This window comes from Manis javanica, chromosome 2 (assembly GCF_040802235.1).
Source record: "Manis javanica isolate MJ-LG chromosome 2, MJ_LKY, whole genome shotgun sequence".
Classification (NCBI taxonomy): Eukaryota; Metazoa; Chordata; class Mammalia; order Pholidota; family Manidae; genus Manis; species Manis javanica.
In genome coordinates, this window is record NC_133157.1 from 202,473,726 (window position 1) to 202,486,213 (window position 12,488).

At 40.0% G+C, this 12,488-nt stretch overlaps 1 protein-coding gene across 1 annotated transcript in view; it reads right to left on the reverse strand.

The window, feature by feature from the left end:
- Positions 1-3,705: 3,705 nt before the first annotated feature.
- SNTB1 (syntrophin beta 1) overlaps positions 3,706-12,488 on the reverse strand; it is a 220,839-nt gene continuing 212,056 nt past the window's right edge. Inside the window, exons 6-7 of the mRNA XM_073230032.1 lie at positions 9,569-9,759; positions 3,706-6,580 (exon numbers count right to left, since the gene is read on the reverse strand). Coding sequence (XP_073086133.1) covers positions 6,488-6,580; positions 9,569-9,759 — 284 coding nt within the window. The 3' untranslated portion in view covers positions 3,706-6,487. The remainder of the gene's footprint in view (positions 6,581-9,568; positions 9,760-12,488) is intronic.

Sequence of the window (12,488 nt, forward strand, 5' to 3'; positions counted from 1 at the left end):
CCTCGCCTGGGAGACTGGAGCGAGGGTGAGAGGCCTGCTCCGTGGGGTGCCCCTTCCCCCGGGCATGGGCTGATCGTGCATGGTTCCATTCCTGTCTTGTTCCCACTGGGCATCCTTTTTCACCAGGCCACTCCTCTGCCCTGCCCTTCTTGCTGTGGCACTGTCTGAGCAGTGTCTATTGAGTCTTACTCTTCCAAGAAAAGGCCTTATTCATATCCAAGGGGAAAATGAATAGAGAGAGGATACAAGGCTAAAAGAGGAGTTCCTGCTGTTTTTCTTTTATACAAATGTGATTCCATACCCTCCTAGGGCATGGTTTAGTTACGTTAATGAGGTATTAAGATTTGCTTCCTTTAGTGGAATCAAATTTGATTCAATTTGGAAGACCACAGGTGACATGCTAGTTAATTTCTGGTCATATATTCAAAGAGTTCTATTATTCAAGATTTTATGCACAAAAGTTAAAAATACTATTTATCACTATTAGACCATTATTTAGCCATAAAAAGAAAACCTTTTTAAAAAGAGAATTTTAAAATGCACATTTAAGAAGTTCAGGTAATACAGCGTTAAGGTCATACCTGTGATCCCCGATCCCATTTCCCAGCTGTACCTGAAGCAAGAAGCCTTTTTTTTAAGGCGGACATTTTTATGCAAATGAAAGCATATTATACATGTGTCCATTGTTTCTGAAATGAGCAGACTCAACACCCCTTTCATAAGAACTTTAATGTCCCCTTTGCTGTCATGAGGTGAAGTTGAAATTAATAAATATGGTCTTAGGGCAAGTTCTTAGAAAATGAAACCTGAGGCAAGGATTAGGTGTTAATGCTTTACTTGGGACGTCCGATTCCAGGGCACTGAATGAAGAAGAAAAGAGAAAAGGCAGGGGAGCAAAGCGGGGTGACACATGACTGTACTGGCCACTGCTTCGTGGGCCCAGGGGACACACAGCCAGTCAGCCAGCAGGTATCTCCTCAGCCACACGGGGTGTAGCAGGATAGGTGGTGTCTGGAGAAACCGTGTTTCAGAGAAAGATCAGGGAAGAGGAGGAAGAGGATTATTTATCTGCTGGGCCCCTCCCTACGATCTCCTCCTGTTTGGCCCCAAGAAGACTTGAATCCCCTGCAGTGCAGCTTTTCATTCAGGATCTGGAATTGATGACAAAACCCAGAAATTCAAGTGCACATCTCTTTAGCTGGGCTGCCTGGCAGCAACCAGGGAGAGGTGGGGGGCAGCTGCGTTTCCAGATAAGAAGTTGGTTGGCTCTAAGTGACAGAAACACCTGGGACAAGCCGAGCCCAGGCCGAGTGAGCAGCTGAGTCTAGGAGACAGACGGTGGCCTTGAGGGAATCTGAGGACATACACAGGATGCACCCAAGAACAGTAATGTATCCTAACATGCACTCAGGAATTTTTTAAAAAATTGATATCCCCCAACTGCAAGGTAAAGATGTTTTAGAAAAGGCATGTAGTGATAATAAAATAATATGCATTTCAATATGGAGATGTTGGGGTACAGTTACACTGAAGGACAAACTTAAGTCGCCAGATATTTGTCTTTTACCCAGATTTACCACAAATGAGGCACATATAAAAGGATTTAAATGTTCTGTATTGGTGACTCAGGTGCCATGTACATGCTTGCTACCTGTGAGTTTCTATAAAATGTTTTATAAAATGCCCTGAGCAAAACAAAAACACAAACTTTCTCCCTTATGGTTTTTATCCATATGGTAATTCCATACCTAGAGAATTCAGAATATATTGGATCAGTCAAAACAGTGTTTTCATATGAAAAATGTAGTCAGGATCAAGGCTCACATAATTATAAACATTTTTCACCTACAATAACTCAGAGGACATGGTTCCATTGGATGTGGGGACTGTCATCTCACTGCAGCAAGTCTACCAACTCTGGCTCTGGTTCAGTAAATACGAACTGTCCGTCCCACCCATCATTGTGAGAATAAAAGAACACTAACAGTAGCATAGATTTCTAAAATGCCCCACAGTGCCACTCAAGAATTTTGAGCACCATTTTTAAAAAACAAATGGAATCTATATATCTGCATCTTGTAAAACTTGTATTTAGGAATTTTGTCCATGTTAGCACATATACATGGACTGTTCTTTATAATGGTTGCAGAATATTCTAATGCAGTGACATTCCAAATAGATGTATTTAGCTATTGATGGTCACATTGACCTTTTGCTTCTTGTTACAAACCAAGCTGCAAAGGTGATCCTAATCCATTAGTCTTTGTGCACTTGTGCAATTACATCTCCAGGATAAATTCCCGCAGGTCAAAAGGTGTGTATGTTTTTAAATTTTTATAGATATTGCCAAATTGCCTTCTACATTATTGCCAAATATATCCCTACTATTGGGTGTATAAATGCCTGTTTTCCAATCACTTCACACCCTTAGGTATTATGGGAGGTTTTAATTTTTGGCCAACTGGTTCTTTAAAGGTAAAAACAAACTTTTAATGTTGTATTTAAAGATACTTTCAGATCATTTTATTTCATGTAGTAGTCCCCAGCTTTGATTTGTCTCTTTATACAGAACTTCACATGGATAAGAATGGATTTTCAGGGTTACATAGGGTAGAACAGGGACATGACTGAAAGTTAGGTGGATGTACATAGGTTTTGGCTCTAAGAACATAAGAATTTTCCAACAGATGTAGCCATCCAGCAATAGAATGGCTCAGGAGATGAAGAGCTCCCTCCAATAGCCGAAAATTTTCAATCTCAGGTGGATTGAACAACTGCAAGGGATGTTCAGGAAGAGATTCCTGAGTTTTGTGGGATATGACACAGGTCAGTGTTTCCCAAAAATGTAGTACTTTTGGACCATAGTGTATGTGGGATGACTTTAGGTGGTATAATATCTTTAAAAAAATTATAACTGGTGCATATTCATTTTTATATGTATATACTCTGTTGCTATATTACTAACAAATTATATAACCTAAGACATTAAGGTAGTATTGCTCAAATTATAAATAAAATTTGGGCAGTAATGTGCTTGATGACTTCTGAAGTTCTCCAAAGTGATATTCTATAGTTCTAAATGTAATCTCAATACTACTAAATTTTCAAACAGTAGAAAGACTTCTCATCCCCAGCCTATGATATAACAAGCAATTTAAACACAAACCAAGTTCTAGTACTATGAGAATTTGAGGACTTGAAGCCTGGTGCACAGGTCAAATCTCATGAAAACTTAGTCAAAATGAGAGCTGAGATCCCTAAACCCCAGATGAAGACCCATCCTGAAACTATACACAAGATACCCCCCCAAAACCTTCTAGTGGCAATCCCTTTATCCATCAGCATCTTCCAGGGCCTATACTGGAGGAAGAGAAAAGCAGGACATGTCTTCACATTTCCTGTGGTTATCATGAAACCACCAGCCAGTCTACCATATTTAGAGGTGAATATTTATTTAATTCATATATCAATTTTACATGATAGCCTTGGTGCTATAAACATAGGCACATGTTTTTTTAACTCAAGGTACATTTAAAAATTACTCCCTCTAGCCCACTCTAATCCCCTCAAGATAGAATAATATTTGTAAAACAAGGGCCAGGAAGGCCCTGCTCATTAATTTTAGGAGAATCCTTCCGACCATTAAGACCATTCCTCCTGACTTCAAGCAGGTTCAACAAGCTTCTGGACAAAGGGTCATGCATGTTTCTGCACTTTAATTCCATCAATTGATAGAATTAATTAAATGCCTCTGCCTGGCTATTTTTTTAGTAGTAGGTTTATGGTTTTGTTTCTCTTACTTCAAGTCAGAAAAAAAAAATTTACTCTCTAAATTCCTATTGGTCTTCTTTAAACCCTTCTGGGATGATTTAAAGATACTCCACAAAGGGCTCACCTAACCACATCTACTAGCAAATGGGTAGCTTCCCACCAACTACATTAGAACATTCATTTGTATTGGTTTGCCCTTATGGGACAAACACTATGAATTTAATAATTCACTAATTCAGATAAGAAACAGTTGAGCACAGAGCAAACTGGACAAAAATGAATTCCCCCAAAAGACCCAGTTGACATATGAGTTTGTGTCGTTTACAACATTCGTAACACACATCAAGACAAGATTAAAATCTACATACAGTGGAAAGTCGTGGTAACTTGAAATTCAGAATGAGAAAAAAAATGAGTATTTGAAATTGATTTCATCAGAGCCACTCTGATATATGCTTGATTCACTTTATCTTGGAAGGGAAAAAAAAGATTCATTTACACATTTCTTTCAGTAAAATTTTGTTTCTTGCTAATAGCACATTTTAATTCAGAAAATGCATTTTTATTCAAATACATTTTTTTCTAAAATATAAATATTTAAATTAAATTTTTATAAATGTAGAGAATATAGTTTCCGTTGACCCCCACCCAGATATTAATCAGCCCAAGACTTAAATGATGAAGAAATATTTGTAATTATCATTTAAATTCTGTCTATAAATATAGCATCTTTGCAACTGAACGATGAGTAATGAGTAACTCATACTTCATGTAGTACCGAGCACCTTAGATTACATATTGTTGAATTAAACTATTGGCATTAATAAATGTATATTATGTTTTTTACAATGCACAAGTATAATTCTTTTGTATAACAACATTCCAGTGATTTTTAAAATATATAATGAAAGAGTACTGTATCATTTACAAATGCTTCAGAGCTTTCCTACAATACTCAAGCTGCAACTTTAGCATTTTAAAATAGGAAGCCAAAAAAAAAATCAGTGTCCTAAAGCTGTATTTCCCAAAGTGTTTTTTTCTTTTTAATAACACTAGCTTCACGGGCTGCTCCATTAGAAAGGATCAGTAAGTAAGTGTAAGGAATGGCACATAGGATTCCCCTTTGAAGAAGCATTAGGTAGTTCATTAAGGTCTTGGAGGATGCCTGCACTTATGAAATCTGTTTAACACTTCTTAACTCAAGATTTAAGAAACATTTTTCATTAGCAAAGCTCTTGTTCCTCCCACCCCCACCTGTATGAGAACACCACTCAATCAATGCCCCTTGTGATACATACTTTGGGGCAATGCCGAGGTAAAATAAACCTTTGGCACTCAATAAACACATGTCTCAGTGAGCAAACATATTCCTTAAAAACAGTTCACTTCTTAAAGCTCTTTGCATAGGTATTTGCTAAAATACAATTCTGAAAAAGCATGTATTTGTTTATGTATGCTGCAGGGGAAAGAAGGGTACAAATGCTTACAGAAATTCTAGAGTTAATTCAAGGTTTGAGAAAAGTGATTCCAAAATCAAATAGTGTGAAATATTTTCAGTGACTTTGTTTCAAAGGAAAAAAGAAAAAGCATTAAATCAGTAATATGCCTATATGGTGTCTGAAAATATTCTTGTAGAAAAATATCAGGTCCTTATATTTCTCTGGGATTCCAAAAGAGCCATGGGTGCTGACAATAGATTTGATTATAATGCTGGGTCTATATGGAAAACCCAGCATCATCCAGAATTATATGAGGCTGCTCTATTACTGGTTCAAAAATGCATGCATACAAGCACAGGCAGAAACAAAGGTCATTAAATTGCTCAGTACTTTCATTGAAAACCACAAAATGGGGATAATTCGTTGACCCCACATGAGCTGTTATATATATACATCTATCAAATGACAATCTTTTAAAAAACTAGCCATAATTTACTTTCTATAAATAAAGCTATCTTTCTTGGCTCTAAGACAGCAGACCTTGGTGTGAATACAGTCCCAGAATTAATCATTTTTCACTCATACTGCTCCTCAGCAAAGCCTTGCAATTTAAGCAGCTACTTTGGCTCAGAGTCGACCACTTACAGTGTGGATCAGTATCTGATGGTTTATTTAATTCCTGCTCAGCATATGCTAATGAGAACACTTCAGAATCTTTCTACATCATTGAAAGATAATTCATTAAGAAAAAGTAACAGCTGCTTCATATTTAAAAAGAGTTGGGTTTCCATTTGAAGTACTTTTCTTTCCTTACCGGCCAAAGTCAACTCAGTTAGAAGTAGGAAATAAATCACAACAAAACAAGGGATCATTGTTACAGGGAAGAGAGAGGCGAAAATGTCCATTCTTCATCTATTCAGCCCCTGCTCACCTGGGTAAACCAGTTGCCTAGAAACGGGTAGGCTGAAGATCTACACATGCTGTTCTAATGCTCTCGCCCTTGTCTGTCATTACTTAAAAGCTATGCTATGTTATTTTCAAATGCCTTCACCTCTTGACAGTTTTTACTGTTAGTTTGATTCTGATGTTCCTTGTCTATTTTCTTAGGGTACCCCTTGTGGTTGGTGAAATTGACAGAGTACTTTGGGACAATTACACAGGATCTAAAGCTCACTGTGGCAAGCTACATCTGGCACGTTGCTCGCTGCAAATGGTGTCTGATGTTACACTTTCCAGTGGTAATAGCAGCCTCCTTTTCTCAAACGTTGCCCCTCTGTTCAGGCCACCAAGCCCAGTCTTGTAATCTTAGCTGACAGGAAGGAATGAATGATGAAAACAATTGGCTTTGGGCAGGAATGAAGGTCCAGTTGCTGAAATTTAAAAAAGAAGAGAGCACGAGAGATTTTCAATTAATGCTGATACAGAACAGCCATTCACACATCAAATGCATCTGTACACTTCTTGCTTTCAAGTGGTAACTGGAGCAATTATATTTTTAAATCCTTGCCCCCCAAAGAGATAGAAGAAATCACTGTTTGAACTTATTCCTTACATCTCATGTATCTTTTTTTCCTGAACTAGGTTCTGCGAAATTTATATATGCCAATAGCATAAATATTGATGTTGCCTTTCTTGACTGTCTAAACCATTTATTTTTGATATCACAACAGTGATATTATTTATGTTGGATGAGGTACAGCACAAAAGCAGTACTAAATTTTGCATCTTTAAGATTAGGTTTGAGCCTGGTTCTAACACTTTTTAGATATATAATCTTGGACAAGTCACTTAAAATTTTTCTCAGTCCTGACTAACTTATGAGGTAATTAGAATATTAAATGAGATGCATATGTAAAATTTCTCATAAACTACAAAACACAGAGCCCATGTTACCAAACAGTGTGTCCCATGCTCTAGGATTGCTGTCAGCTTGTACAGCGCGTGTCTGTGACGGCCCCTTCTGAAGTCTTACCCTTCTCAGTGTGTTCATACGGTGCCCACACATGGTTGGAGCATGAGAGTCTGACTGAATTTTTATCTCCTGACCTAATTCAGGAAAACTGGGTGATTGTTACCAATTCTCAATTCTGTTCTGATAATGACACTGTCGGGGAGTAACAACTGAGTGTATAATAATATCTAGCAAAGCTAGGGTTTTATTTCTTCACGTACCAGGTACTGTGCCAAATATTTTCTCTATACTACCTTATTTAATTCTCACAAAATCCCTGGGAGGTAGCTATTGTTATTATCTCTATGTTTGATATGGGAAACTAAGATTTAGAGAAGTTATAAAATGTTCTAAGATCATAGATGTTACAGTAAAGAGAAGGCATGGGCTCAAACTCAGGGCTATCTGATGCCCGAGTCAGGGCTTCACCACAGTGTCCCGACTCCCTCACACAGAACACAACTGTTGGAAGTAGTCTTAAGGATTACCTACTGCAGCGTCTGTGTTTTACAGATGGGGAGACTCAGGCTCAAAGAAATAAAGGACTTGCCCAAGACAATCAGTGAGTCAGTTACAACTCAGAAAGAAAGCACGAGTCTTTTGACCATCAATTTATTCCACTTTCTACAACTCATCTCTGCTCCCTTCCCCTCCCGGGAAAGGCCCGGTGCCTGCCTCCTGACACCTGCTTAACTAAACATCCAGGGAGCTGTACCTGAACTTGAGCCTATCAAACTAATGTAGTGGCAGCAAAAACTCAGTCCTTCCTAAATCTTCCATGTCAGGTCATAATTACAAACAGAAAGGCTGAAATTTAGACATAAGCGATTTACCTCACGGGCAAAAATAGCCTTGGATTTTTAAGCCAAGGATAAAGCAGGAGACTGGTTCTTGTTTTTTTTCCACTTTGCTAGGGAATATTCACTTTTAGGAAAAAGTACACAGTTGTGTGATTGATGGAGCAGCAACTGAGCGAGAAGGATCCTTAGTAAAATGGACCTTCAAGTCATTTATTTCCAAACTGGTGCCTCTGCTGAACTAACTGATTGAAACACAAATAACAAAATCCTATTAAATTCTGTGGATCTATTTTAAAGGTCAGAAAAATGACTGGCTGGAAGTTGTTGTCAGGAGTTCAGATCAGCTTCCGCCACAGGGCGCGGACTTCATCATGACTGCCTGGGGCACCCATGGTGAGGAATCTGGGACCCGTGTCAGGGCCAGCTGTGTCCTGTGATCGAGAACAGAGCTGCTGAAACTGAGATTAAGGACCCTTACACTTGCCAAAGTGTGGTCCTGGCCCTTTCCTTCTGTCAGCCCCTGCCAGGTAACCCTGAATGGTTATCAGTGCATTATCGATGAAGTCCCACAGGAGAAATGACTGATATAACCGTGGAGAGATGGAAGCAGAGGGTGGGGACTGCGGAAAGCCAGAGCTGAACTGAAAGCACTGGATCTTTAAAACTGAGATTTACCTCTATATTTTATCTATTTCCCTTCCCTGTTATCCAGTCGAAGTCAGTAAATATTTGTGGACTAAGCCAGTGACTAGGAAGGACTTGAGCAGAGACTAGTTATTACAAAATCAAGGTCCTCTTTGAATTTCTGCATTCGACAGTGTCAATGAGATGCCGTGTCCTCCTGAAAATACCAAGAAGTACACTGGCTGGGAAGTAGAAGAATGTGCAATTCTCACCCTTCTGTGTAACTGAAGAAACATACTTTTTCACTGTGGTAGGCAATAATGGTCACAGGAAATCATGAATTTAAACATATGGGCTATTTGCTTTGATATGAGAAGTATGTTACCTTAGCTGACAGATTTGATAATTTTGTTGCACATTATTTGACATTAGCCCCCAAATTCTGGGGGCCCTTTTCTGGCCCTCTCTCCATGTGGGTGGAGCTGCTGAGTTTCTCTACCTCCCTGCTGCCCCTTGTATTCTGCTCCTGGTCTAGCCCCTCCCACCTCTGTGCTCTCTGCTCTCCGCTGTTCTGAGACGAGGCAGATGACCAGGACTGCATATTTTGCATCCCTGCATCCCCGACAACCTGCACAATGCTGAGGTTAGATTAGATGCTTGATACTTTTCAAAAAATGAATGCTCCAGTTTGAACCGGTGGGACCCTATTTGATAAGAATTTAATGCTAACTTTGTCAAAGATTCTTTATTTTGATTCAAATATTTAGTATTTTAGTGGAAAACGAGACCAGAAGAAAGGAGCTTTGGAATAATTGGATTGAAGCATAGTATTTCAAAGATCAAATAACATGTGAGCCTGCAAATACTTTGTTAATGCTCAGTTGCTAAATAAATATAAGGCAGTGTTATATTTGTGAGCCATTATAGGTGTATTGCACCATGAAATATACAAAATCACACTGTCTAAAGAAAGGTACACTTACAATCTCTCCATCTTTGCCTCCAAAATCCAAATACAGCATCCTGACTCCATCATCTGAAGACATTTTCAGCTTTTCATAAGGAGACTGTATGATTGTCTTGGGAAAGGCACCTTCCTGTGGTTCAGTGGTAACAGCAAATCCATTCTCATAATGTATGGTCAAACGGCACTCCTGGTTTTTATAGGTGCAAGCTGATGGGAGGAGAGAGAGAGGGACAGGAAGTATGAACAATGGGAGTCAGTCCATTTTCCCATGCACTTAACAAGTCCCCTCAGTTGCAGGACCCAGCTACAAACAGCTTTCTAAAGTTAAAAATTAGCAATTGTTCATGAAAATACTCTCCTTGTTGATAAGGTAATTTAACTTGCTGCATCAAACAAAAGGAAATAAAGTGAAAGAAATTCCTTTTGCTGGGATTTACTGAGTTTTATCTGGGCTCTAACCCTTATCAAGCCATCTGATAACATGCAAGTAGACAGGTGTACTTGCCTTCCAATGGCCGTGCCTCGAGCCCGGAAAAAAAAGCAACTTACATTTGATTTAGAGTAAGCTACCACCATCATCATCATCATCATCATCACACACACACACACACACACACACACACACACTCCATGCCTACCACCTGGTGAAAGAAATAAGTATGCTCCCCCATTCCATTACCAAAGTTAGTAAATGTCACACAGTCAAGAAGTCAGGAGTGAGTAGTTTATTTTTTTAATCTAATTTTTAATTCTAAAGTCAAACAAAGTTCACTTTATAAATAGAAAGGAGTGCTTTTTAATTCCCCTAGTCATCTTGGGCCCTGGAAAAGCTTCTGTTGCAGCCAGACGTCAGCTGGGGCCCCTCCCATGAAGCATGCTATTTCCTCCCTCCGCCCAGTGTGGCATCCAGGAGCCTTGCTGGCGTCCACATGGTGCCCTGTGATCCAAGGGAACAAAACTGAAACCCTTGATCAGGTCAGGTGCCAGTTTTCATCTGCAGCCCTCACTGCGTTTAGCAAAAGAGACCAGTGCTTTAAGTTTATGAAATGGCCGGGGGCATGCCCCCAGAATCCTGGTTCTCATTTAGGGAACATTGTGAATGTTTAAAACCCTTGACCAAAGACTTTTGAAAAAGGTTAAGAAACAGATTGGATTTTTTGCCTCCCAAACCACCACATTTAATAGACCCTGACAAATAAATTGGCTCAGGCTTTCCTATACATCTGAAAGCTCTTTAGAGAAACCAGGGCATTTTCTTTGCTGGGGGTGGGTGGGAGCTGGGAGGAGTCTGAGTAAGGGCTTACTGATCACTCCATCCCATCCTATGCTCGGCTCAGCTTTATAAATCAAACTGGATTTTACTATACCACAAACTTCTGAAGCAGGGCCTTAGCTTAATATTACAGGTGAAAAAAAAGCGAAGCTCAGAGAGATGCAATGTGTCATAGCCCAGGTAATTTACATTTCAGTTCCACATTCCTTCTCCTCTGTGCCAGGTGTCTTTCTCATACTCTGTTACTCAGGAGATGGAAGGGTGTGGAGAGGCACCTTGGCCAGGAGTCTCTCAGAGCAGTAACAGTGGGGTGGGTGAGGCCTTCAGAGTTTGGGGGAGCTCCACCTGCTCACAGAATGAGGTGGCTTTTAAAACATACATGCCTTCCTCCGACTTCCCACAGGCATCTTTCAACTTGTGACTTAAGGGCTGATATTTTCCAAAGGTGCCCTCTCTAATAGGTTTATGAGCCTTCCGGGAAGACCCCCTTGGTAAATCTTAAGGTATCCAGTCAGAAAGGCCCTTAGACCTCTGCCACCCTCCAGGCCAAGGATGAGAGGGGCACACTCATAGGTAGGGCTTCCCATCTTGGATCCCCTTTTGAACACTTTTCACTTGTACCTCCTGCAGAATATGCGAGTGGATGGGCTTTACACGCGTTTTCCTTTTTCCTACCTCTGTGTTGGAACTTTAAAGCTATGCCGTCAGATACTCTGAATCACTCTGATTGTGATTACTTTTAATTCCAGTTGACCTTAAATGCTATTCGTGGCCTTTTATATAATAGACTCCGCTATCTGAAGGTGTTCTTAGTCCACACAGGATAAACTGAACACATTATCAAGTTAACTGGAGCTCTGATTAAAACAGAAGCCCGTCTCCAGCTCTGCAGGCATCTTTCAATTTGGAACTGGGTTGCACCTTTGGTTAGTTCCATAATTTCTTCTCTTCCACCACCCAGCTAGGTTAGTCTGCAAAATGCTTTGTTATTTTCCTTTGCTGGTCTATCAACAACCTCAGTTTCCTGTTAAAGAAGAGTTCAGCTTATTGGGAGAGATTTTACAAAATTTGTGGATTGTAAACTAAGCCAAATCCCTGGGGCCATCTTCATTGTTTCCTAGAATACTCCCAAACTCGTTGCAAGGAGTCTGAACTTCTCTGGTATCACACATAAAACTTCATAAACTGAATTTTCAGGTGGCCTGGGCCTTTTCCAACTCACAGATTCAAAACTCCAGTTTTCTTCCTCTTGCCATATAAAATCAAAAATAAAAGCTTCAGTGGCCCTCCCAAAAGGTTTTCAACAAGGATGGAAAATATATGGGGCACCCATTCATTTTCAGAATAATTGCTGATTATGTTGGAGATGCTGCAGCAGAAGTTCTACAGAACATCTGGTTCTTCATGTTTGCCCAAGTAGAGGAAGCAGGGAGAAGCCCTACCTCACCTTGATGTGTTTCCTACCTTTTCAAACGGCATTCCCAGGGCGCTGCAGGAAGTGGCACCCTGGGGCAGTACAGCTCACAGGTGGTCCACGGGCTGGGCCAGCAACATCTGTACCACCTGGTATCTTTTTAGCTACAAATTCTCAGGCCCCATCCCAGCATGGCTGAATCCACATCTCTGGGGGGTGGCAGGCAGCTATCTGAAGCTTTTGAGAGTA